Source organism: Ptychodera flava (assembly GCF_041260155.1).
Source record: "Ptychodera flava strain L36383 chromosome 23 unlocalized genomic scaffold, AS_Pfla_20210202 Scaffold_23__1_contigs__length_28996876_pilon, whole genome shotgun sequence".
Taxonomy (NCBI): Eukaryota; Metazoa; Hemichordata; class Enteropneusta; family Ptychoderidae; genus Ptychodera; species Ptychodera flava.
The window spans coordinates 20,913,392-20,937,496 of NW_027248277.1; the positions used below are offsets into that span (position 1 = coordinate 20,913,392).

Below are 24,105 nucleotides of genomic sequence, written 5' to 3' on the forward strand. Positions count from 1 at the left end.
TTGCATCGTTGTCTGAATCAATTGCTGTCACTGGAACCTCCTCTGTTGTACCTGACTGTGAGGGCGCTCTATGTCCAGCTCTATCACCCTCGGAAGTGTCTGTATTAACATTTTGAGTTCTCCTCTGTGTCCCTGACAAGTACTGCACACTGTCTAGTAAAGGCACGGCACTGCAGGTGACCTGTGAGTTGTGGGTTCTGCGAGTTCTATCATGGTGCTCACGCGATTGTGTGACCAACTGCTGTCCAGCAGCAATGGCAGTCTCCGCCGGCGAATACGGAGGTGGCTGATCAGCGTATGCAGGAACAAAATCATTTGCATAGCTGTATGGAGGTGGAATTGAAGGCACGTCTCGTAAATTTACAAACATTTCGCTACTTCCTGGTAATGTATACACTGATATGAAGTTACCGTCGTATGTCGGAATATAGCTTTCCATCATGGGACCAGAATGACTGAGCCTCTGGCGTCGGTCGGCAATTCCTCTCTGTCTCTGACCTCTGGTGGCAGCATCATGCAATCCAGCACCTCTCCTTAAGCCATCCTGGCATGACTCTCTCTACTGGTTCCATCCAGAAATTGGCCGTAATCAGGAAGGCTGGCATGTTGCTGGGGCGGCCGACATGATGCCTGGCCAAGTTTTGTCCTCCAGTTGTTTCACTGGAGTGTGCATCACGTCTCTGTGTGTTTCTCGCCCCTGACAGATTCCTTTCACTGTTCACACCACTCCTTTCATTATCAACACTGTCACTATCTTCAAGTGCCCTCACTCTGTTTGGAAGGTCAGCTTCCGATATATTTTCACCTGCCTGAACCATTCTCTGTTCATCGCGACACTGCGTTAACCGTGATACGCCCGTTAATGCCACCTGTGAGCTATCAACCTCTGACGACCTTTCAACTTGTTCTCTATATCTTTCTGATCTTTGGACCAGAGAACTGTCAACCTCTGACCTTTCAACTTGTGAACTGTCACCTTCTGACCTCTGAACTTGTGCAGTTGTCATCAAATATTCCCAAATGCTGGAGGTTCCTCAGCCTGTGTGAACCCTTACCAAATTCTCACCACAAAAGGTATAGCTTAGGTATCTCTTTGGTATACCAGAGGTATACCAAATCACTTCTGGTATACTCCTGGTATACCAGATGAGTACCTATTTTCAAGGTCGACTTTTGATACAGTGTACCAAAGCTGTACCTCAGTAATCAGGTATAAATCAGGTATACCTAACATGTACCAGTTTATTTTAGGTAGAAACAGGTAGTACCTATTATGTACCTCTTCTACTATGTATGGTCAAGTTGAAGACTGGTATACCAGAAATATACCAATCCATGACTTAGTATTTTTTGGTATCTGCTAAAGTGCGGGCTGCGGGTTGCGGGCTGCGGGCTGCGGTTTTTTAGAATTATGGCTAGATTTCTAATATATGTAATATGGCATTTAGTATATGAGTCATTCCACAGTAAGTGCACCCACTTTGTGACAATAAGGTCAAAAATTAAATTTATTAATCTGAATCTAAAAGTTGAGTGGGTGGACAGTACTACAGGTGTGTCATCTAAAAATATTTTTTTAAGATAAATAATTTCTTTGTTTAAGAAGGAGGGCAAATTGTCGCGGCAACAGTAACGCGTGTAACATGGACAGACATGACATTGTATTGTATTTGATCACATGTATCCCATTATCGTTCCTGTGCCAAGTTTGAAAGAAACCCATTAGTCTACAAGAACTAGAAACACACTTCAGAAGATGTTTTAATCTTAATATTATCAGAAGAGGAGGATATCTGATGCAACGTTATGGCAACTGGCAATGTATGTAACATATACAGACACTGGATTGGCTTTATACACAAATTGTGTGTGTTCCATTCTGAATAAATGTACTTGATTGATTTATATATGTATATGTCATGACGAAGTTAAATACCTCAGAATTATGATGTGAATTGTTATAAATTGGCTCTGTGGATAACCATATAGACAACAGAGGGAAGACCCCTGTATTGTCTATGGGATAACGTATGTAACATTGGACAGACATCATCAGTTCTGTCCAATTCGTTCATAAACGATATGGGCATCTAAGGTGCATCAATAGTTGTAAAGAAAGCTTTCAGTAACTTTCTGATACAGATAGAATTGTCACACTAAAAAACAAATTAACATTATTCTATCCAGTATTTAATTAAACTACAATTACTTCCACGCGTGTAACACCGGTAACGCGTGTAACAAAGAGGACACACATCCTGCCATTCAGGTGCTCTCTGTAATGGTGGCCATCGGTTTATATATTTAATTGCGCCATAAAACATGAACTTTAGGGCACCCTAAATGACAAAATTTCAGCAATGTATACCAAAAGAATTTTTTTTAAATCTTGATTTTGGAAATGAGTTAACACGTGTAACATGTGGACACACGCCTTCCAGAAATATTTTTAACTGCAAGAGAACCCAAGCTTCAATAAAGACAGAATAAAGAATGTTACATAGTGGAAGATTTCATTGTTAGTCAAATGTATGAGTGGTTTGTTGCAGCTTACAGCCTTCACTATATTTATTGTTCTCATATTATCAATTCGCATAGAGTTGGACAGACATTGTTACACGTGTTAGCAATATTTGGGGCATAATATTTGGCCTTTTCCCTAGTGCTTTTTTTCTAAGAATAAATTTAGTTCGTAATTGCTTATAATACATTACTACTTTGCATTTGAAATCAATCCAAATGGTATAAATATTGTAAATATCCCTTCCTAATGTTACAGGGGTACAAAATGTCACAAAATGGTGAGCAAATAGAGGCCATATTTACAAAGATAAAAATCTATAATTTTTGTTGAGCGAACAACTGCTGTCCAGCAGCAGTGGCAGTCTCCGCCGGTGAATAACGGAGGTGGCTGATCAGCGTATGCAGGAACAAAATCATTTGCATAGCTGTATGGAGGTGGAATTGAAGGCACGTCTCGTAAATTTACAAACATTTCGCTACTTCCTGGTAACGTATACACCGATATGAAGTTACCGTTGTATGTCGGAATATAGCTTTCCATCATGGGACCAGAGTGACTAAGCCTCTGGCGTCGGTCGGCAATTACTCTCTGTCTCTGACCTCTGGTGGCAGCATCATGCAATCCAGCACCTCTCCTTGATTCAGCCATCCTGGCATGACTCTCTCTACTGGTTCCATCCAGAAATTGGCCGTAATCAGGAAGGCTGGCATGTTGCTGGGGGCGGCCGACATGATGCCTGGCCAAGTTTTGTCCTCCAGTTGTTTCACTGGAGTGTGCATCACGTCTGTGTGTGTTTCTCGCCCCTGACAGATTCCTTTCACTGTTCACACCACTCCTTTCATTATCAACACTGTCACTTTCTTCAAGCGCCCTCACTCTGTTTGGAAGGTCAGCTTCCAATATACTTTCACCTGCCTGAACCATTCTCTGTTCATCGCGACACTGCATTAACCGTGATACGCCCGTTAATGCCACCTGTGAGCTATCAACCTCTGACGACCTTTCAACTTGTGCTCTATATCTTTCTGATCTTTGGACCAGAGAACTGTCAACCTCTGACCTTTCAACTTGTGAACTGTCACCTTCTGACCTCTGAACTTGTGCAGTTGTCATCAATATATTCCCAAATGCTGGAGGTTCCTCAGCATGTGTGTGTTGGCCTTGGGAGTCTCTCAGTGGGTACGCCTCTGATGAGAAGGGATACGTTTCCATGGGCTCTTGGAAATATGTTCCATATGGAGGACGTGAGAAGTTATGGGCTTGCCGGCTTCCCAAGGTGTAGGAATGACCTGAAAAAGAGGGTAGATGGTGTTAACCTTACAATTCCTGTCATTGATATATTAATGTTTTTAGTCTGCCTTTGACTTTGGACCTTTCTGTTAACTGTACACTTGTATATTTCAAACGTTACGCTGAATTTTTTACACCAAGCTCGAGAATAAGGTACTTTTCAAAAAATCGCCAAATATTTTAGAGTCTGTTGACAATCTCCAAATTTGGCAAAAATATTGTTTATAACCCCAGGCACATATTCATCTAAATTTTAAACATTATCAATCTTGCGTTGCATAGGTGTCAAAATTAAAGTTCAGGTCAAATTGCAGAGAACTGAAAACACACCTGTATCTTACGCTCAAAAATGTCACTGAGTTCAACTTCAAATCGCCTGAAAAATACTTTACAGGTAAGAATAGATAACTAACCTGTGAAGCAAAGATCATGTGGATTGATCGAGTCAAGCAGTCAAAATTGCTGTTTCAAAGTGGTACACTCAGACATGGCAAATTCGCAACTCACTCAGTGGCAGAAAGTAACGGTCTCGTCATTTACATGAAAATAATATTTAATCACATGCAAATGTGGGCTTGGCTGTCCGACTCGGTATCGTATTTGTGAGCATTCCTGACAAATTCAAAGGCAAGGGGCACAAATTAAAGGAATGCAAAAAAATCCAGACCAGTAATAAAAAAGAAGAATTTATAAATAAAGAGATGGATTGGAAAATTTACATGAACTTTTGCAAAGATACCAGAATAGCTGATGTCATATGCTGGTAATTACCAGTATATTGATTGCGCCAATACAGTAATTTGATTGGTCTAGACGTGAAAGACCATGGTATATTCGTGATATGAGCTCTTGGCATAAGCAAAAATCCTTTTATAGTGTTCCATGCCAGAATTTCAATATACTGTTATGATATAATAGCAATAAAGCACACCAAGCGACAGTATCCCCTCAGTTTTGACCAGATCACTTCATAAGCACTCAATATCACTCGTGCATATATGTCATGATATGGTCAAAATCTTGTAGTATCCATATTGCTGGGTGTGCTTTTTCGCTTAATTCCACAACAGCATTATTGTGAAACAGACCTTCGACCTCAGTCACACATCAGTATGCGCTATTTTGCGGTTGCGGGCTGCGGGTTGCGGGCATGAAAAACTCTGTGTTTTTTGCTATCATTTTCGCTAGTAGTTAGAAATAAATGCTAAAATAGTATCTAAATGTATTTGTTTATGGAATAAAAGCCGTGAACTTCTTGAATAATGCCGTTATTTTAGCTTGCATCTGGTAAAGCGCCACCAACGTCAGAATAGTCCATTTAATTCCCATCCGACATTCTCCGTTGCACAGCGCACTGCCGATCGAAGCTTTCGAAATGATATGACTGAACACGGATGAGTAATAATGTGAACACAAGACAGATTTCACAACAACTCGCTTTATTAACTTTTTATGTTATGATTTGGATGGATAGTTTAAAAGTAAGTTTCGGATCGTTGACAGCAAGATGCACTGGGAGATGAACTTCAGTTCGTTGAATCTCGACACGCCTAAATTTGTTACTTTTTCATAGAATGCCATGCCCTTCTTACACTTCAGATTAGTTCAACCGCCGATAAAAGCACAATTTTCAAAATTTTTTTCAATGCCGTTTAAAATTATTTTATTGTGGTGAACACGACTATAGTCCTAGAAAACTTTCATAGTCACGCTGGATCAAATGCATGGAGCGACTATCATACTGCAGGTGCGAGTCATAGAATACGTTCATTATATTAGGAGATACACAATTATTGAGAGCTGCAGAACACAAACTCATCCAAAAATATTCCTATTAGATCGATTCCTGAAAATAAGTCAATGCTGAAATTCTTGCGTAAAATGTTAGCGGAATGTCGTTCTTTGCGGTAGCGACCTCGGTTGAACCGAAACGGCTAAATTGAAGTCCTTTGTTGTACATCTTTTTCTTTTTAAAGATTTCATGAAAAATACATGGCATTTAAATACATATCACTTCTACACTTTTTGAAATCAAATCTTTTCTTACACATTGTATTTAAGTAGGTTTTAATTTTCTGTATGTGTTGCCCTAGAACCGAATTGTGAATGGATGCATTACAAAGAATTTACTTCCTGGCCTGATACTACATTTCCGAGGCGCGAATTTTTTTTGTCAGTCTGATATTATTTCTCACTCACATCCATGGCAAGAAAGAAAAGTGATTTCAGATCACTAATTATTTGTAATGGCCAGGCAGCTCGGAATAAATAAATTGGTCCTCGGAATCGCTGCTTTTAGTTTAGCAGATTTTTTTTGCGATTTGATTTTTTCAGAAACATGACGTATTTTCACCCACTTGGTTTGGTCTGTTATAGCATCTTTAGTCCAAAAAATCAAGTTTACAGCATTTATGTTTTCAACAGCCTTCAAATGTACAGTATTATGTTAAAATACACCATATAGTTGTGTTTCATTAATTTTAACCATCTTGACCTGATGGTGAAATATGGACTTGGCAGGAAAAGGGATACTGTACGATAGACCTGATCATGATTATTGATAATAGACACCTTCTAAAGGTTTTATTTCTTATATACTAAATGCCATATTACATATATTAGAAATCTAGCCATAATTCTAAAAACCCGCAACCCGCAGCCCGCACTTTAGCAGATACCTCACACATCAGTATTCATGCAATATGGATAGCATGATTAAGAAGTAGGTCAACTGGAACTCCCTAGCCAAGTGTACAAAATCAAAAGAGAATTTGCTTCACTACAACACTAATGTCTGTTGGTGAGTCATGTGACACCATAAACAGTATTTGTGGTATCTTGTTGAGGGGCCTAATTATTTATTCAGCTCTGTATACGTGTTTCATGTTGGTTAACTGACACACCTAGGTACGATGGCTGCTGCACCTGAACGCAAAGTTTTGGAAGAAATCGGTGAAGATTTCTTATGTTGTACCATCTGTCTGGAGCAGTTCAAGTCTCCTAAAATTCTACCATGTCTGCATACATTCTGTGAGCAGTGTTTAGTCACACTGGTTGAGAAGACTGGATCTCTAAACTGTCCAGAATGTCGACAGCAATATCAGCTTCCTGTTCGAGGAGTGCCAGCCATAAAAGGCAACTTCTTTATGAGCAATCTGATTGAGATATTCAAGCAACGACTGGAGTCTATGCAGGGAACTGAGATCAAATGTGGAGGCTGCCAACAGAATACATCCACTCACAGGTGTGTGGAGTGCAAACTCCATTTTTGTGACAACTGTAAAAGGGCACATGAAAATGTTCCAATGACACAGACACATCAACTTATGACCATTGGAGAATATGAAACAGCAATGTCAACCAGTCCTGTGACTCTTCAAGCAGTGGAATATTGCAGTGTTCATACTAAGAATGAAATTGAATTCTACTGTGAAACCTGTCAGGTACCTGTCTGTACAAACTGCACCATAGTCAAACACCGCATACCAGAACATGTACACAGAGACTTGAAAGATGCAGCAGATGAGTACCTTACAGAATTGAAAGCCATGGTCCACAAACTGAAAGTGAAAGAACAGGAAGCTGAAAAAAATAAAACCCTGGCCAAGCAGATACACACTGGTCTTACAGAGCAGTGCAGCAGAGAAGAAAGGAAGGTGAGAATGAAAGCAGAAGAAATCATCAAGAAAATAATGAGAGAAGAGCAGAGACTGATAGATGAACTGAAAACAGTTACAAAATGAAAATTAAAAGAGCAGCTGCTGATATCGATGAGATGGAATTAAAACATGGAAACATTACGAGTGCATGCAGTTACATAGAGACACTGATGCATCATGGGAATGCTGCTCAACTTCTCTCCACAAAGGGTGATATGGGTACTCGTATCAAGCAACTGATTACCATGGAAACTACAGCAAACATTAAACATGATGATTTCATATTCACACCACATGATGAATTCTTTGAGCATGGAATTCTGGGAATACTGAAATCTGACGTGTGTATTTCAAAGTGTACAGTTGAAAACATTCCAAAACAACTCTGGAAAGGTGACTCTGCAGACCTACTGATCACAACCAGAGATTCCACAGGAAAACAAGTCATCCCAAAACAACAAGTGAAAGCCAAGGTAAGAAAACCTGATGCATCATGGGAAGACATCAATGTAGCTGATAACAGAGATGGTACACACAGAGTTACAGTGGCTGGACAATTGGATGGAAAATATCAAGTTACCATGACAATAGAAGATCAACCAATACCAGGCTGTCCTGTCATCATACCTGTCATCAAAGGATTGGTGAAGACCATTGGCAGTAAAGGAAGTGCTGAGGGACAGTACAACAATCCCTGGAGTGTGGCCATAAACAAAGACAGAGACATTGTCACTGCAGATAAGGACAATAATAGGTTGCAGATAACTACTAGAGAGGGAACATTTAAGAAAATTTTGGAATTCAAACAGTTTAAGAAGCCTTTCAGACCACGTGATATAGCTATATCAAGTGATAATACATACTATAGTTTAGATGACAACAATAAGCAAGTAGTTGTCAGTGATGAGAATGGACATGTCATCAGATACTTTGGACAAAATGAGTTGAAAGATCCAAGTGGTATTGGGATTAGTCCTGTAGATGGCAATGTCTATGTGACAGACTATGTTGGGCATTGTGTCAGGGTTTATACACAACATGGCAAATACCTTAGGTCATTTGGGTCCTATGGGAATGGTCATGGGGAATTCAATTGTCCCTGGGGTGTAGTCATAGCAAATACTGGAATGGTATTTGTAGCAGACTACAATAACAAGCGTATCCAGGTATTCAATGCAGATGACCAGTATTTGTATTCCTTTGATTGTCAGAGTGGGGATGGTAAGATGAGATGTCCCATGGGAATAGCAATTGAAAATGATAAATATGTCTATGTTACTACTAGTACCCCTAGTAGTGTACTGAAGTTTGAGAGTAGTGGTAAGTTTGTTTGTCGTATTGATAGTGATAGTGATGGGCTGAACCACCCCACTGGTATAGCACTGACAGATGATGTACCTTGCAGGGTGATTGTAGCGGACAAAAACTGCATCAAAATGTTTGTACTGTGATAACATCACAATAAATTGTACCAGACGGTGTTTTGTTGATTGATAATGGTCAAATCCAAAGACAAAGATCAAGTGACATTTTAAATGTATTATCTTTTAAATGCAGTGGTTGATGCATTGATGATTTGTACTGAATATTTCATCTTCATTTGCCAGCATTTCAATCACTAGTTTCAATCATTTGCTGAGAAAAGGCAAAAATCAACTTCCTTACATTTATATTGGATTTAGGTTTTTTCTTTGGTAAAAAACTTCATAATCTAAACACTTTAAGGTAAAGCAAAGGCTTGTTCATGATTGGATCAAGCTCAATCATATATAACTTGTTATTGCTTTGTATTGTTTGCATATATTTAAAATGTTAACAAGTTCCAGAGGCATTTTTACTTTTACTTCATTCATGAAGAAACCTTGTATTCACATTATCTGCTTCCATTATTGGAAAAAGTGACTTTCTTTTGTATTTCACTAAGTTCACTTGTTGTAGATGGGAGTAATTATGTTGCAGAGAGAATTCTCCTCTCTTTACTTTGGGAAGTTCGGGTAGAATGCGCCTCAGACATATTCAGACTCTCAAATTGTTACATTTCTTTTCTGATCTACCACTTGTGGTGGCTCATTTTAAAGCTTTTAAAGTAAGAAACATTTTCACCATTCTAAGATTAACCATTGTGATTCATTTACTAAGATTTTAACCACTGAATTTTAACACCACATTCTGTATAGTTATGATTTCAAAGATACTGTAGGCAGACTAAAGATTTTCAACAAGATACAATTTACAATTGAAAAGACTGATTGTTTCAACAGAATAGTTTTGATCATAATGTAATCATGTAATCATAATGTAATGATCAACAGTTTTAGAATATTGCTTCTATGTAATTCCACCCCATCTGTCATTGTGTTTGTACAGATAACGGTATATCTGACAAAGGTTGAGGATTGAACCATGATAATAGGGGAGAATGCCATGCTATCTGCACACTCCTGGCCGCTTGATGGACAGAATGAAAGTAGCAGCTAAGTAAATTGAAAGCGTTCTGTAACACAAACTCTAATTGGATAATAAACATTCTTTCAGAGATGTTATCCAATGGCACAATGTGTATTACATTGACCAGAACAACAGTACCGGATGACAGAGCTGTCGTTTGGATAATGTATGTTGTCAATAGTGTATGTTTTCTGTATGACTTTAACACATTTTGTGACATATGAGAAAAAGAATATCCAATCCTCACAAGGACCTGGGATCAGATTTCTCACTGAAGGTGGAGATATTTTGTAAGTTGCAAGTTTGCAGCTCTTGTGATACAAAATATCCAAAATGAGTCTGAGAAATCTTATCCCAGGTCCTTTGGGAGTGAGATTGTATTTATCCCTCACCTGGAATGAGTATTCTCCTACTGAAGGCACTTCCCAGCATGGATCCGGATATACTGACATGGTCTTCAGACAATGCATCTATCGTATCTGTCTCTGTCTGTCACAGTCAAATCATATCGTATCATATTATAATTTGGATTGAATCTTGTAAAATCAAATCATATTTCGAAAAATGTCAGGATAAAGTAATCTAAATATTGTCAAGTTATATCATATCAAATCAAACCATTATGTCAAATTGCCTTGAAATGAGCTGCATTGCATCATGGTCTGACTAACCATAATTGTACCAGTATGTTAATTTTTAAACCATGAAAACTATGATTGTTACATCATTTAACAATGGTGGTACAGAGAAAGGTCTTGCAAACTACCATTATGAAATTTTAAGTGAAATTGACTGTGTTGTAAAAGAATGTCATTTTATTTTGTTTTATTAGTGAATGTGTGTGTGTGTGTGTGAGAGAGAGAGAGAGAGAGAGAGAGAGAGAGAGAGAACTGGGGGTCTGCAACAGGGTGAGAAGAAGAAAGAGAGGGGAAAGGAAAGGGGAAAGCTGGAAAGGAGAGAGAGACTAGGGGTTGAGGGTCATTGACAGAGACAGAGAGGTCAGAAAGATAGGGAGGGAGGGCACTTTAGTCAGAACCTTTGCTCACCTTGTTTACTTGATGTCCACCACAGACCATGAGAACACAAAACACCATTGCAATGGTACAACTGAATCCACCCATAGCAAAGATGACAACCTCTGTGTACAGGATATCAACAATGGTGTCTGTGATCACATGACAACTGGACGTACCAAAAACGTCACCTGTTCACTTCTCTGTCGGGGAAAATATAAAAAATACCGTCAATGACGCTGTACCTTCTCTAATGTGTGGCCAGGTAAGGTAATTGGTTGTTGGCATGGAGTTGTTGGTAAATAGTTGATGATGTATTGGGCATGAGGTGGGATATGGACCCAAAGAACCCAAAAGATGATTAAATACATCATCAAAAAATTCTAAGCTACAGTATAAACTGCCTAAAGATAGTTCAATGTGGAAAAAGTTAAATAATTCAGAAATAAGAATTAACAGTCCAAAATAGTAATGACGCACTTCCTTACTGACCTGAGTGCATGTGAAATACACAACCTGGCATCTGTAAATTAAATGTATACCAAGTGATCATTTCCAGTCACTTTTAAATGTTTTTAATGGATTTTCCAAAGAGTCCTGTGGAAATGATGAAAAACGCTTATCTGGTCTTGTGTTTGTATAACCTCATGGCTGATAATTGTCATAGTATTGAAAAAAATTGAAAGTGAAGAAATTACTGTTTTTAATAGGCATATTTTCCTTGAAATACATGACCGTGTAAAGAATATATGCTAAAAGTGTTAAGAGTAAATTTCTTTTCAAAAATAATTCAATTTGTGACCAAAGGATTTTTATTCTTTGAGTTTACAAATTCAAACATTGCAATTTGTTCAATCATCTTGTGCAGTGCAAAATTTATAAAATGACTGAAAAACAAAAAAAAATTGGCAGAATTACAGTCTTTGTGATGTAAAATTATGGGTTGACATCACGATAACTGTTAATCTGTTTGAAGTACTAATATACTATAATTTAAAAAAGAAAATTCATGCAGAAACGGTAAAATATATTGTCAGCAATGTAGTGTTAATTTTGACTTTACATCAAAATATGCCTTTGCTGGATACCAAATATATAGGGCGAAATATCAGCCATGTTCAGCAAAATCCACCCACACAACAGCATTGATCCTTTTCTAATTTGATTTGATTTGCTTATGTTATCCTTGTATGACAGTCAGTACAATATGGAACTTGGACACAACACAGTGAATAAGTATGCTGTAAATGAAATGGTGTGGCTGCATCCACATGCAGCAATAGGAGTGCCTTTGTCTCTCACCCCTCATTTCCAACCTGCCCCATCCCTGAAAAAATAGTTTGGTCTTATATTTATAATGTTAATAATTTCTGTATTTGTTAAAATGTGCGCATCTCAAAAACTTTTGATCATAAACATTTTCATTGTTTTTTATAGCTGACCAATCAGTTAACCTGTTTATTTTGAATATTTGCGCATTTTTCCTCAGTATTTGACATTTTCTGAATACCTTTTAATTCAGTTTGTCATTTTCTAAAAGTTTAAATGCTCCATTGTGTGGTCAAGCTTTCCACAAGCATCAAATGTGGTACTTCATATAGGAGGGTCTGCCTCTAGAGGGCGGGCATCATGAACACTCCTGTGTTTGTTGGTTAATTCCTCCACGTAAACTTCTGATTGTACTGTAAACATTGAACATGGCCGACGTCCGATTTTCCTGTCTAAAACTTTCACTCATTTCGTTCATATGACTCTGAAACTCCAGGAAACGATTGGGAAGAAAGGGTTATCTTGAAATATTGAGGTACTCGCCGATATTTTGCAAAATTAAATGAGAAAAAATGCAAGGAAAATGCCGACAGGCTTACACAATGACAGTTTTCAGACTCGGAGGCATATGATCATCTCTGCAGATTATGCAACAGGCCCAGATCACGTGAGGCCATGAGGGGATATCCACGCAACTCAGTACCAAACACTAGCGCTCACAGAGTGAGCAAACACAAAGTGAGTACCCCTAACGTCAGCTCGGTAGTCTGTAATAGATTGTAGTCAACTAAGAAACCTTGGAGAAAGGCTTAACACTGTGGCTATGCCGCTAAGTCCCTTTTGATTTTTGTCATAGCTCAAAATCGTTCTCCCACACCTCAACCTGAGCCATGAACACCCCCACCAGTTTATGATATGACCCATCACAATGGCATGACGTCAACGGATCTTGACAGACGGAAGTCTTGACAGACGGAAGTTCTTGACAGCAGCATATTGGTTTTCAACTCTAATACCTTCTCTGTCTAGAAATAGACACGAGAAGGTAAAAATATATCACAGTGCTTATTGCCCCCACTGCTGGGGCTATGCTATTTAGCAATTTTATTCCAGCTAATTACTAACTTTCCTAATTAGAGATAACTGAATGATCAAAGTTGACGAAACTTATATGTAATGAAACATGGGAGCATTTTCAATTCATACCTGGTTTGTACATGCCTTGGAAATATTAAGACAGGAATTTCAGACTACTCACCTCCGACATCAATAATGTGAGATGTTGAGTTGACTGTTGATGGCAGATTGTCAATGACATAACACTGTGTGGTTGGATGGGTGACACAGTGTGTGAAACTCTCCATGAATGGGATAACTTGTAGAGTGACAAGAACTGTTGTACACAGACACAGAAACACACTGAATGTTGTCATCACTACTGCCAGGGACACCTGTCAAAAGAGTACAGGGAAAAACCATTTATGGAAGGAAAAACTGCAGAATACTATGAAATAATACCGTATATGCACAACTTTTTCTTTCATTGAGATGAGTTTTAAATTTTCTATTTTCGATTCAAATGTTTCGACATGTGTATATAATAAATAGATCATATATTATCCACATATGCAAAAGAAATAAACAATTACCCGCTGACGCATCTGTGTACTTGGATGTGTGTGTGTGTGTGTGTGTGTGTGTGTGTGTGTATATATATATATATATATATATATATATATATATATATACCGGTATATATATACCGGTATATATATATACCACATATGCAAAAGAAATTAACAATTACCCGCTGACGCATCTGTGTACTTGAATGTGTGTGTGTGTGTGTATATCTATATATATATATATATATATATATATATATATATATATATATATATATATATATATACCAGTATATATATGTGTGTGTTTGATGGTATGAATCATGTTTCCATATACCAATTATAAATAGGCCTTTCTGAAATTGTTTTTCACAGAGCTAAGAAATTTGTCCAAACACAATATTGCTACATCTAGGTCAAAGTTCACGGAAGGTGACAGTGGTGATGTAGCTATCCTCAGACCACATTTCAACCACACCTACAGGGTGTGGTTGTTGACAGAAATACAACAATGTAACCATGTGTCATGGTTTGCTGACCTTTGACCTTATGTATCTTTACATACATAACACACATGTGCTGGTTTGATGAAGAGAATGTAAAATGTATTCTGCAATATCCTCTCAACAGATAAAAGTTTTAATCCTATGACAAATTTGTTTGGCCTTTTCCTGAATTATTTGTAATATGAAAAACAAAAAACATCACAGTGACTCATGGGACATATTGTGTATTCTTTTTCATTTCTGATGAATACTTTTAAATTTACAGCATTAGCCTTGCCAACATGATACATCATGCCGCACAATATGCAATTTTATTGTCGACAACAGAATTTTTCTTTGGTCTAAAAACCCTTTGAGCGCCAAGTCAATTTTTGTTGTCTTTAGAAAATATACCCCGTCAAATTTTTTCAGATTTTTGCCAAAATTTTGATAAAAAACTGTAGCCAATATAATGTGATGTCCATTTGGTCCAAAATTATCGAAAATATTTCAGAAAAATTTGTAAAAATTGGTAAAATGTTACACTGAAATTTTGGTGGGAAAAATTACAGCTTTCAAAGGGTTAAACAACAACATTGGATGATTACACTTACAGGCTATGCTGACAAGTTGAATACCAGAATAGATTTTACATCAGGAATAGAAATTGACTTTTTTCTTTCATTTCCATGTGGAAAATTGTAGCAGCTATTATAAACTAAACTAAGTGCCAGATGACGATTGAATGCATTGACAAATAACATGTAAAGCTTGAGAGTGCAACAATGTTATATATGTTAAAATAATGATTGTGATATTGTAAAGATTGATGTCACAGAAATGGCCAATAACTACTTTCTGGGGATTCTCAAAAACTGTATTTAACCACCAACAGTCGGCAACACCAGAAATGTGAAGTCAACTGGTGTTTTGCTCACTGGGTATCCCATTTTACTGTCTAGAATTCCAACTTCATCCCATTGGTACTGAAAATTAATGGCCATAGGAAAAATCCAGGGATTGGAACAAACCCTTTGCTACAGTGCCCTATATACTTTTCAAGTAATTCAAAGAAGTTTATGTACAGGATTCCAGGTAAAGGAGTTTTGGTGTGTCAAAAATATTATGCTTTCTTGACAAAACACCACTTTAGTGTACCTCCGTGCCAATATGCTGCGCAACTGATTCAAACTGATTCCCTTTAACTCAAAACATTTTCCCAGAATTTTGATTAAAAACTGAAGTCAATGAAAAGTGATGTCCATTTGGTCCAGAATTGTCAAAGAAATTACAGAAAAAAATCATTAAAATCGGTAAAATTTTGCACCAAAATTTTGGTGGGAAAAATGACAGCACTCAAAGGTTTTAAAAATCTTAACAAGGACACTGACACCTGTGCTGTCCCTGACATGGCAACACTTAGGGTGAGCAAATCCACTGGCCATATTGAGCTCATAAGCTGATATGGAATAGTTGTTTTAATGACTGGGCAAGCAGTCAAACTGCTTTGACTCAATGGACTAGTCAATTATTAAATTGGTAATTAAATGATTGATGACTATGAACTTTTTTCCCAGCTAAGGTCAGAATTTAAAAAGTTGAAAAACATCAAATATTGTGAGTATGTAGAGGAAATCGAATTATCCTCACAACATAATCCCAAACGTTTCTGGGGTTTTGTTGCTAATAAATCGAAATCTAGTTCTATTCCAAAGGTTATGAAACATACTGATTCCGTGTTTGATTCACCGATTTTAATTGCTGAAGGTTTTAACGATTTCTTTGAATCTGTTTTTAGTAAACCTGATGAGTCGAATTTACCTGATGTAACTACTATAAAAGATGACGTCTTGTGCAATATTCATGCACGTTACGATGACGTAATGACATTACTACTTTCCACTGATGTAAACAAAGCTTGTGGAGTTGATAATGTATCTGGTGTAATTTTAAAAAAGTGCGCTGAGGAACTTGCTTTTCCTCTCACTTATATTTATAATAAATCCCTTTCATCCGGAATCTTTCCGACGTTTTTTAAGCGTAGCAATGTGGTGCCAATCTTTAAAAAGGTAATAAGCAGGATTTTAGAAACTACAGACCTGTTTCACTGTTACCTTTATTTAGTAAAGACTTCGAGAAGATCGTTTTGAAGAGTTTATATGGCCATGTTGCTAACGTTATCTCTGATGATCAACACGGTTTTGTTCTTGGGAGAAGCGTCGAGACGAATCTAGCCACTTACACAGACTTTATTTCAACAGCGTTCAACAATAAATTACAAACTGATTCAATTTATCTTGATTTCATTAAAGCTTTCGATTCCATTTCTCATAAACTACTTATTCACAAACTTTCTTCCTTTGGTTATACCGGTAATTGCATTAAGTGGCTTGAGTCGTATCTGTCTGATCGCTCCCAGAGAACTGTCATTGAGGGAAATTTTTCCAAATGGTGCCCTACAGTTGTATCTGGTGTACCCCAGGGTTCTATTATTGGTCCCCTGCTTTTTATTTTATACGTAAATGATTTGTCAACATGTGCTCGGTCATCAAATGTTATTTTATATGCAGATATGATTTGAAGCTTTATAAAACTATCCAGTCAATTTCTGATTGCACATTGTTGCAGGATGATCTTGACAGGGTTGTTCGTTTGGTGTTCAACATGGAAGCTTAAGTTAAATATTGACAAATGTGCCTTCATTAGTTTCACTAATAAGACTAAGATGATTCTTTTTAATTACTCAATTAATACAACTCAAATCACACGTTTTACGTCAATCAAGGACCTTGGTGTCATACTTTGTGGCTCCATGGATTTTTCCGAGCACATTGATACTGTCGTCAAGAAAGCAATGCGCAATCTAGGTTTCTTAAAACGCAATTGTCAAGATTTCCATAATGTAAAGTCGGTGAAGGCCTTGTACATTTCTTTGGTACGGAGCTGCCTCGATTTCTGTTCTGTTATATGGAATACATGGCAAAAGAACCTAGTTGATAAAGTTGAACGTGTTCAAAAGAAATTTATCAGATACTTATGCTTTAAACAAAACATACCTTACTGTTCTTCAGAGTATAGAAATTATATACATTTTTCAAACTACCTCCCCTTTTTAATCGTAGAAAAGTTTCTGATCTCTGTTTTTTATACAAATGTATTCATTCTGTGGTTAACAGTTCTTATTTAACACAAATCCCACTGAATGTTCAACGAACTCTAAGGTTTAACTGTCCGTTTCGGGTACCAGCAACCAGAATTAATGTTCGCAAGTACTCTTTCATTCCACGTGCTCTGTCCACTTTTAACGAAATTGCAAAATATAATCCAAATATTGTTACGTGCAGAGAAAACGAACAAAAGGGTGAACTCAGCAGTTAACGTTTAAACAAAATTTATTACGAAAACAAAACTAATTGCTAAGTTAGGGACAGAGTACAAGCTTTAAAAGTGTACAGACTACTTATCTCAGCTGGGACGGCAAAGCTCCAGTCTCAGAGTTGTAACAGTCAGTTGGATGAATGAACAGTCCTTTGGCTTGCAGGCTTGAAGCTGCACAAAGTCCACAGTATAAATCCAGCGTTGGCAGTGAAGGTCTTGAAAAGTCTTGAGAATGACTACTGCTGGAGTTTAGTAACACACAAGAGACACGATCCCAAAAGTCTGACTGGAAGCTGTGCACGTCCCTTTTATAAAGGCATATAAGAACAATCTAGAACTTTTATTGACATGCTAATTACTGTTCTAAAATTATCTAAAATTATCTCCCTTACACAACTAATCAACTTTCCAGAACATTCCAAACATGACTAATTGAATTCAAGGTTGTGAGGTCATCAAGGGCAGTGACCTTGAGAATGTTCTAGACTAATTGAACTCAGGTCATGATGAGTGTGGGGGAAATGACCTACATAACACACCCCTCTTCAAAAAAGAAAATTTTTCAATGAAAAATCTTTCTTTTACAAATGTAATCTTAAAAGTGTGAACAACAATAAGTTCTAAATACGAGAGAGACAGTCTGCAATTAAATTGTCTCTGCCTTTGATATGTCTAATGTCAAGATTAAACTCCTGTAACATTAACTCCATCTTAGCAATCTCTGATTTTTGCCTTTGAATTTCTGCAGAAAAACAAGAGGGTTGTGATCAATATAAACCACTATTGGCTGATTTGAAGAAGTAACATAAACTTCAAAATGCTGTAAAGCTAATATCAAAGATAAACACTCTTTTTCAATTGTAGAGTAGTTTCTCTGGGATTTGTTAAATTTGCGTGAAAAATAGCAAACAGGATGATCTATACCATGACTATCCTCTTGCAATAAAACAGCACCAGCAGCCGTATCACTAGCATCTACAGCTAATTTGAATGGCAAAGTGAAATCTGGTGCAGACAACACCGGGGCACTTTGCAGTATGGCTTTAAGTGTATCAAATGCCTGTTGGCATTGCTCTGACCAAACAAACTTTACTTTCTTTTTAAGTAAGTTAGTCAAAGGCTCAGTAATTGTGGAAAAATTTGGACAGAATTTTCTGTAGTAACCAGCCATACCGAGAAAGCGCTCAGTTGTCGTTTGCAGTTTGGTATGGGAAAACTTGAAATGGCACTGATTTTGGCATCAACAGGTTTTACCTCACCCTGTCCTACAGTATGTCCGAGGTAAGTCACCCTCGCCCAACCAAACTCAGATTTTGCAAGGTTGACAGTCAACATTGCTTTACTCAGTCTCTCAAAGAACTTCCGCATGAGCTTGATGTGTTCCTCCCAGGTGTCACTATACAGGACGACGTCGTCAACGTAGGCTGCACACCCATCTAGCCCGGATATGACGTCGTTGATCATCCGTTGGAACGTTGCCGGAGAGTTCTTCATTCCGAATGGCATCACCTTGTACTGGAACAATCCGTCTGGTGTAACAAAGGCGGATATTTCACGAGCACGATCCGTCAGAGGGACTTGCCAAAATCCCTTCAGTAGGTCAAATTTCGTCACATACTTGGCTTTTCCCACTCGGTCGATGCAGTCATCATCCTCGGGATTGGGAAAGTGTCTGTCTTTGTTAAAGTGTTGACCTTCCTAAAGTCCGTGCACATACGATAACTGTGGTCTGATTTGGGAACAAGTATGCACGGCGAACTCCAGTTACTTTTACTGGGTTCAATAAAGTCATTGTCCAGCAGGTATTTGACTTCTTCCTGGAGATATTTCGCTTTTGTTGGATTCAGTCTGTATGGATGTTGTTTTACAGGCTTACTGTCCCCAACATCAACGTCGTGATAGATGACGTTTGTCCTCGTTGGAACATCTTGAAACAGGTGTTTATATTCGTGGAGCAGTTCTTTTACCTGTTGTTGTTGTTCTGGCTGGAGGTGTGCCAACTTTGTAGACTCCAGCTTCTCCAGGATTTCTGAGTTCTGAAGCTTGACCGAGCCCAGCTTTGAGTTTAGAGTATTTTCACTCAAGTCAGTTTCAGTATCACTATCTTCATAATGGTTTGAACTGACTGCACTGACAGGCTGAGTTATAGTAGGATTATCCCTATCCAAATATGGCTTAAGCATATTTATGTGATAGCTGTTTTTGTTTTCGCCTGTCAGGTGTTATTATGATGTAATTTAAATCACTCAATTTCTTATCAATTAGGTATGGCCCAAAGTAACGAGCATGGAGTGGTTTGCCAGGAATTGGAAGTAGAACAAGAACTTTTTGACCTGGTTCAAACTTCCGTTTTGAGGTGCTTTTATCATATTTGGTTTTCATTGACTGCTGAGATGACTCAAGATTTTCTCTGGCTAATTCACATGCTTTAGAGAGTTTTGTACGAAAATCTGACACATATTGCAAAATATTCAGACAATCATCATCGTCTGATAGGAATTTCTCTTTAACGAGCTTAAGTGGCCACGGACTGTATGTCCAAATACAAGCTCAAATGGGCTAAAACCAAGAGACTCCTGAATTGACTCTCTAACAGCAAAGAGCAAAAATGAATTCCTTCATCCCACTGCTTCTCTGTGTCAAAACAGTAGGTCCTAATCATGTTTTTCAAAGTTTGATGAAATCGCTCAAGAGCACCCTGACTTTCTGGATGATAGGCGGATGACCTATACTGTTTAATGCCTAGCTGATCCATTACTTGTTGAAAAATACCAGACATAAAGTTGGAGCCTTGATCGGACTGGACACATTTAGGGAGGCCAAATAAAGTGAAAAATTTGACTAAAGCTCTCACTATAGTCTTTGTCTTTATGTTTCTCAGTGGTATGGCTTCTGGGAACCGGGTTGATGTACACATAATTGTCACATAGTACTCATTTCCTGATCTTGTTTTTGGTAGGGGCCCAACACAGTCTATTAGTATCCTACTAAATGGTTCTTGAAATGCAGGAATTGGCTGTAAAGGGGCCTTTGGAATGGTCTGATTTGGCTTTCCTACCATTTGACATGTGTGACAAGTTTTACAGAAATGTGTTACATCCTGCCTGAGATTAGGCCAATAAAAGTGACTGAGAATTTTATGATAAGTTTTCCTGACTCCTAAGTGACCAGCCCAGGGCGTTTCGTGGGCCAGGCGCAATATTTCAGCACGGTAGGGCTTTGGAACCACAATTTGATGTTTTATAGCCCAATCGTCATCAACCAAAACATCTGGAGGTCTCCATTTACGCATGAGAATACCAGATTTTGTATAATAGGAAACAGAGCTATCTGAAGTTTTACCTTCATCATCTACCCTGTCAACAAAGACAAAATATCTGGGTCTTTGTGTTGTTCTGCAATGAGATTTGATCTAGAAAATGTCTGACTTTGGTCAGCAGAAGTTTTACTGGAAGTTTCAAATCCACGAGGGATAACGGAATGATCCGTGTCAAACACCTGACTGAGAAAGGTGTCATTTAAGTCAACATCTGTGACATTATTTTGAGAGTATTTTGATTCTCAGAAGTTTTCTTTGACATGGCTCGAGTAATGGCACATGAAGGAAATAAATCGGGTATCTCTTGTTCAATTGGCTCTGGATCCTGATCTAAAGTAGGATTATCAGTCACAAGTGGATTAGTAATGACCTTGTCCCCAGCAAGGTCGTTTCCAAGAAGAAGGTGAATCCCTTCAAAAGGCAAAAAAGGCCTAATACCTAAAGCCACAGGTCCAGAAACAAAGTCCGAAGACAAATAGACATTATGGAGAGGAACAGGAATGTAGTCATTACAATCTACCCCCTTAATAAGAACTTTAGAACCTGAAAATGACTTTTCAGAAAACGGCAGGGTATCTGCCAACAAAAGAGACTGGGACGCCCCGGTATCTCTTAGAATTTTGACAGGGGTAGCGGAAGAAAAATCACTAGAAAGTGATATAAAACCATCATGAATAAATGGTTTCGAAAATACCCATAATGCTATCTTGAGAAGAATTGACCTTGACCTCATTAATTGGGGATGAGAGGGGTTTAACCTCAGAAAATGTGTTGCACACATTATTAGACTCTAATTGAGTTGATGAAGAAATAAAGCGGTGGGCTTAGATCCACTTTGACCACTTTGACCTTCACGTTTTCTTTTCAATTTGAAACAATCTGACATTAAATGGCCGTCTTTCTTACAATAATTACAAGAAAGTGTACCGAACTGTTTGTCAGAAGGAGATTGAGACTTGGGATCTGATGATGTGGGAGTGTTACTTGAATTTTGTGAACTGTTGTCATTTGATTTTCTACTGTCCTTTGAGAAATTCTTGGATGAAAAGGAGGAGTTAAATTTACCTGCATTGTTTCTGTATGAAAAGGACTGGGATGGTTTGCTGAGAAATGAAGATTTGTGGGTCAATGAATAATCATCGGCCAAACGTGCAGCAACCTCTAATGTATCTGCCTTTTGTTCATTGATAAACGTCTTGATGTCACTCCGGATGCACCTTTTAAATTCCTCAATCAAACAAGTTGTCGTAATTTGTCATAATTCTGACTGACCTTTTCGAAGAACACCAACGATCAAACAGTTGTTCTTTTGTTCGAGCAAATTCAACATAAGTTTGGTCTTTCGCCTTCTCACAATCCCTAAATTTCTGACGGTACGCTTCAGGCACCAACTCATAACCCTTGAGAATTAATTCCTTCACAGAATCATAATCTGAAGCCTGCTCTACTGACAACTGAATGTAAATTTCTCTGGCTTTACCCACCAAAGCACTCTGCAAAAGCATAGACCAGGACTCCTTAGGCCAACTCAGACTCTGAGCAATTTTCTCAAATGAAGGAAATATTTATCAACATCCTTTTCTTGAAAGGGGGAACTAACCTGAAATGCTTAGTGATGTCAAAACCGTGTGAAGGGAAGGATTTTCCTGACTGTCCAAGCTCTAAACGTTTCATTTCTAATCTTTCCTGCCTGTCTTTCTCTCTCTGTCTTTCTTCCATTTCTAATTGCATTTGTATTTTTTCTTTTTCTAATGCCTGTCTCTCTTTTTCCATTTGTAATTCTAGTTTCTTGATCTCCAAATTTGTCTGCAATTCTAATTCTAATTTTCTGAGTTCGAAGGAAGACTCAGGCTCATAATCTTTTAAGGCAGACTCCTCAAAATGGCCAGAATTAACTAAATGTTTTGCAATCTTGAACTGTATTTCTCGCTTGCGCATAGATCTTTTGACATCTACTTTAAGGAAATTTGCCAGTGCTATGAGGTTGTCTTTTCTGAGGGAATTAAATGTGTCCTGATCAAGGTCATCCATAAATTCGTCTGGCTTGAATTCCGTCATGATTGAATTTCGCTGAGTTCACAGTGTACAGTAGTTTTGAAAAGGCTGTCAAAATGTTGTCAAACGGCTCACAATATTCGTATCCCGGACAAGCCCCCAATTTGTTACGTGCAGAGAAAACGAACAAAAGGGTGAACTCAGCAGTTAACGTTTAAACAAATTTATTACGAAAACAAAACTAATTGCTAAGTTAGGGACAGAGTACAAGCTTTAAAAGTGTACAGACTACTTATCTCAGCTGGGACGGCAAGCTCCAGTCTCAGAGTTGTAACAGTCAGTTGGATGAATGAACAGTCCTTGGCTTGCAGGCTTGAAGCTGCACAAAGTCCACAGTATAAATCCAGCGTTGGCAGTGAAGGTCTTGAAAAGTCTTGAGAATGACTACTGCTGGAGTTTAGTAACACACAAGAGACACGATCCCAAAAGTCTGACTGGAAGCTGTGCACGTCCCTTTTATAAAGGCATATAAGAACAATCTAGAACTTTTATTGACATGCTAATTACTGTTCTAAAATTATCTCCCTTACACAACTAATCAACTTTCCAGAACATTCCAAACATGACTAATTGAATTCAAGGTTGTGAGGTCATCAAGGGCAGTGACCTTGAGAATGTTCTAGACTAATTGAACTCAGGTCATGATGAGTGTGGGGGAAATGACCTACATAACAATATTGATATTTTTGACAGATTTAGTCTTTTTAAAAATAGTGTAAAGAATTATTTTTATACATGATCTCGTTTTTGAATCGCAATTGTCTGTTTTTATTGTATATATTGTTTTTATTGTTTATTTTGTGTGATTGTGCTTGTATTTCTTTTTATGTCGAGCGGAGCCTGTAATTGGGATTTTATTCCTGTTGGTCTTCCGAATAAATAAATAAATAAATAAATAAATAAATAAATAAATCTCACACTCAAAAATGTCACTGAGTTGAACTTCAAATCGCCTGAAAAATAAGCACTCAATATCACTCGTGCATATATGTCATGATATGGTCAAAATCTTGTAGTATCCATATTGCTGGGTGTGCTTT

General features: G+C 37.8%; 2 protein-coding genes across 2 annotated transcripts in view; one reads left to right on the top strand and one right to left on the bottom strand.

Annotated features, from left to right (window-relative positions):
• LOC139123598 (tripartite motif-containing protein 2-like) overlaps positions 1-24,105 on the top strand; it is a 104,456-nt gene that overhangs the window by 28,734 nt on the left and 51,617 nt on the right. The gene's annotated exons all lie outside the window — the stretch shown is intronic.
• On the bottom strand, positions 1,830-11,113 carry LOC139123595 (uncharacterized). Its single transcript, XM_070689761.1, has 3 exons — positions 10,968-11,113; positions 10,314-10,410; positions 1,830-3,813 (listed from the first exon to the last, which is right to left on the bottom strand). Exons 1-3 carry the CDS (start codon positions 11,040-11,042, stop codon positions 2,792-2,794), a joined length of 1,194 nt encoding a protein of 397 aa, XP_070545862.1. The 5' UTR covers positions 11,043-11,113; the 3' UTR covers positions 1,830-2,791.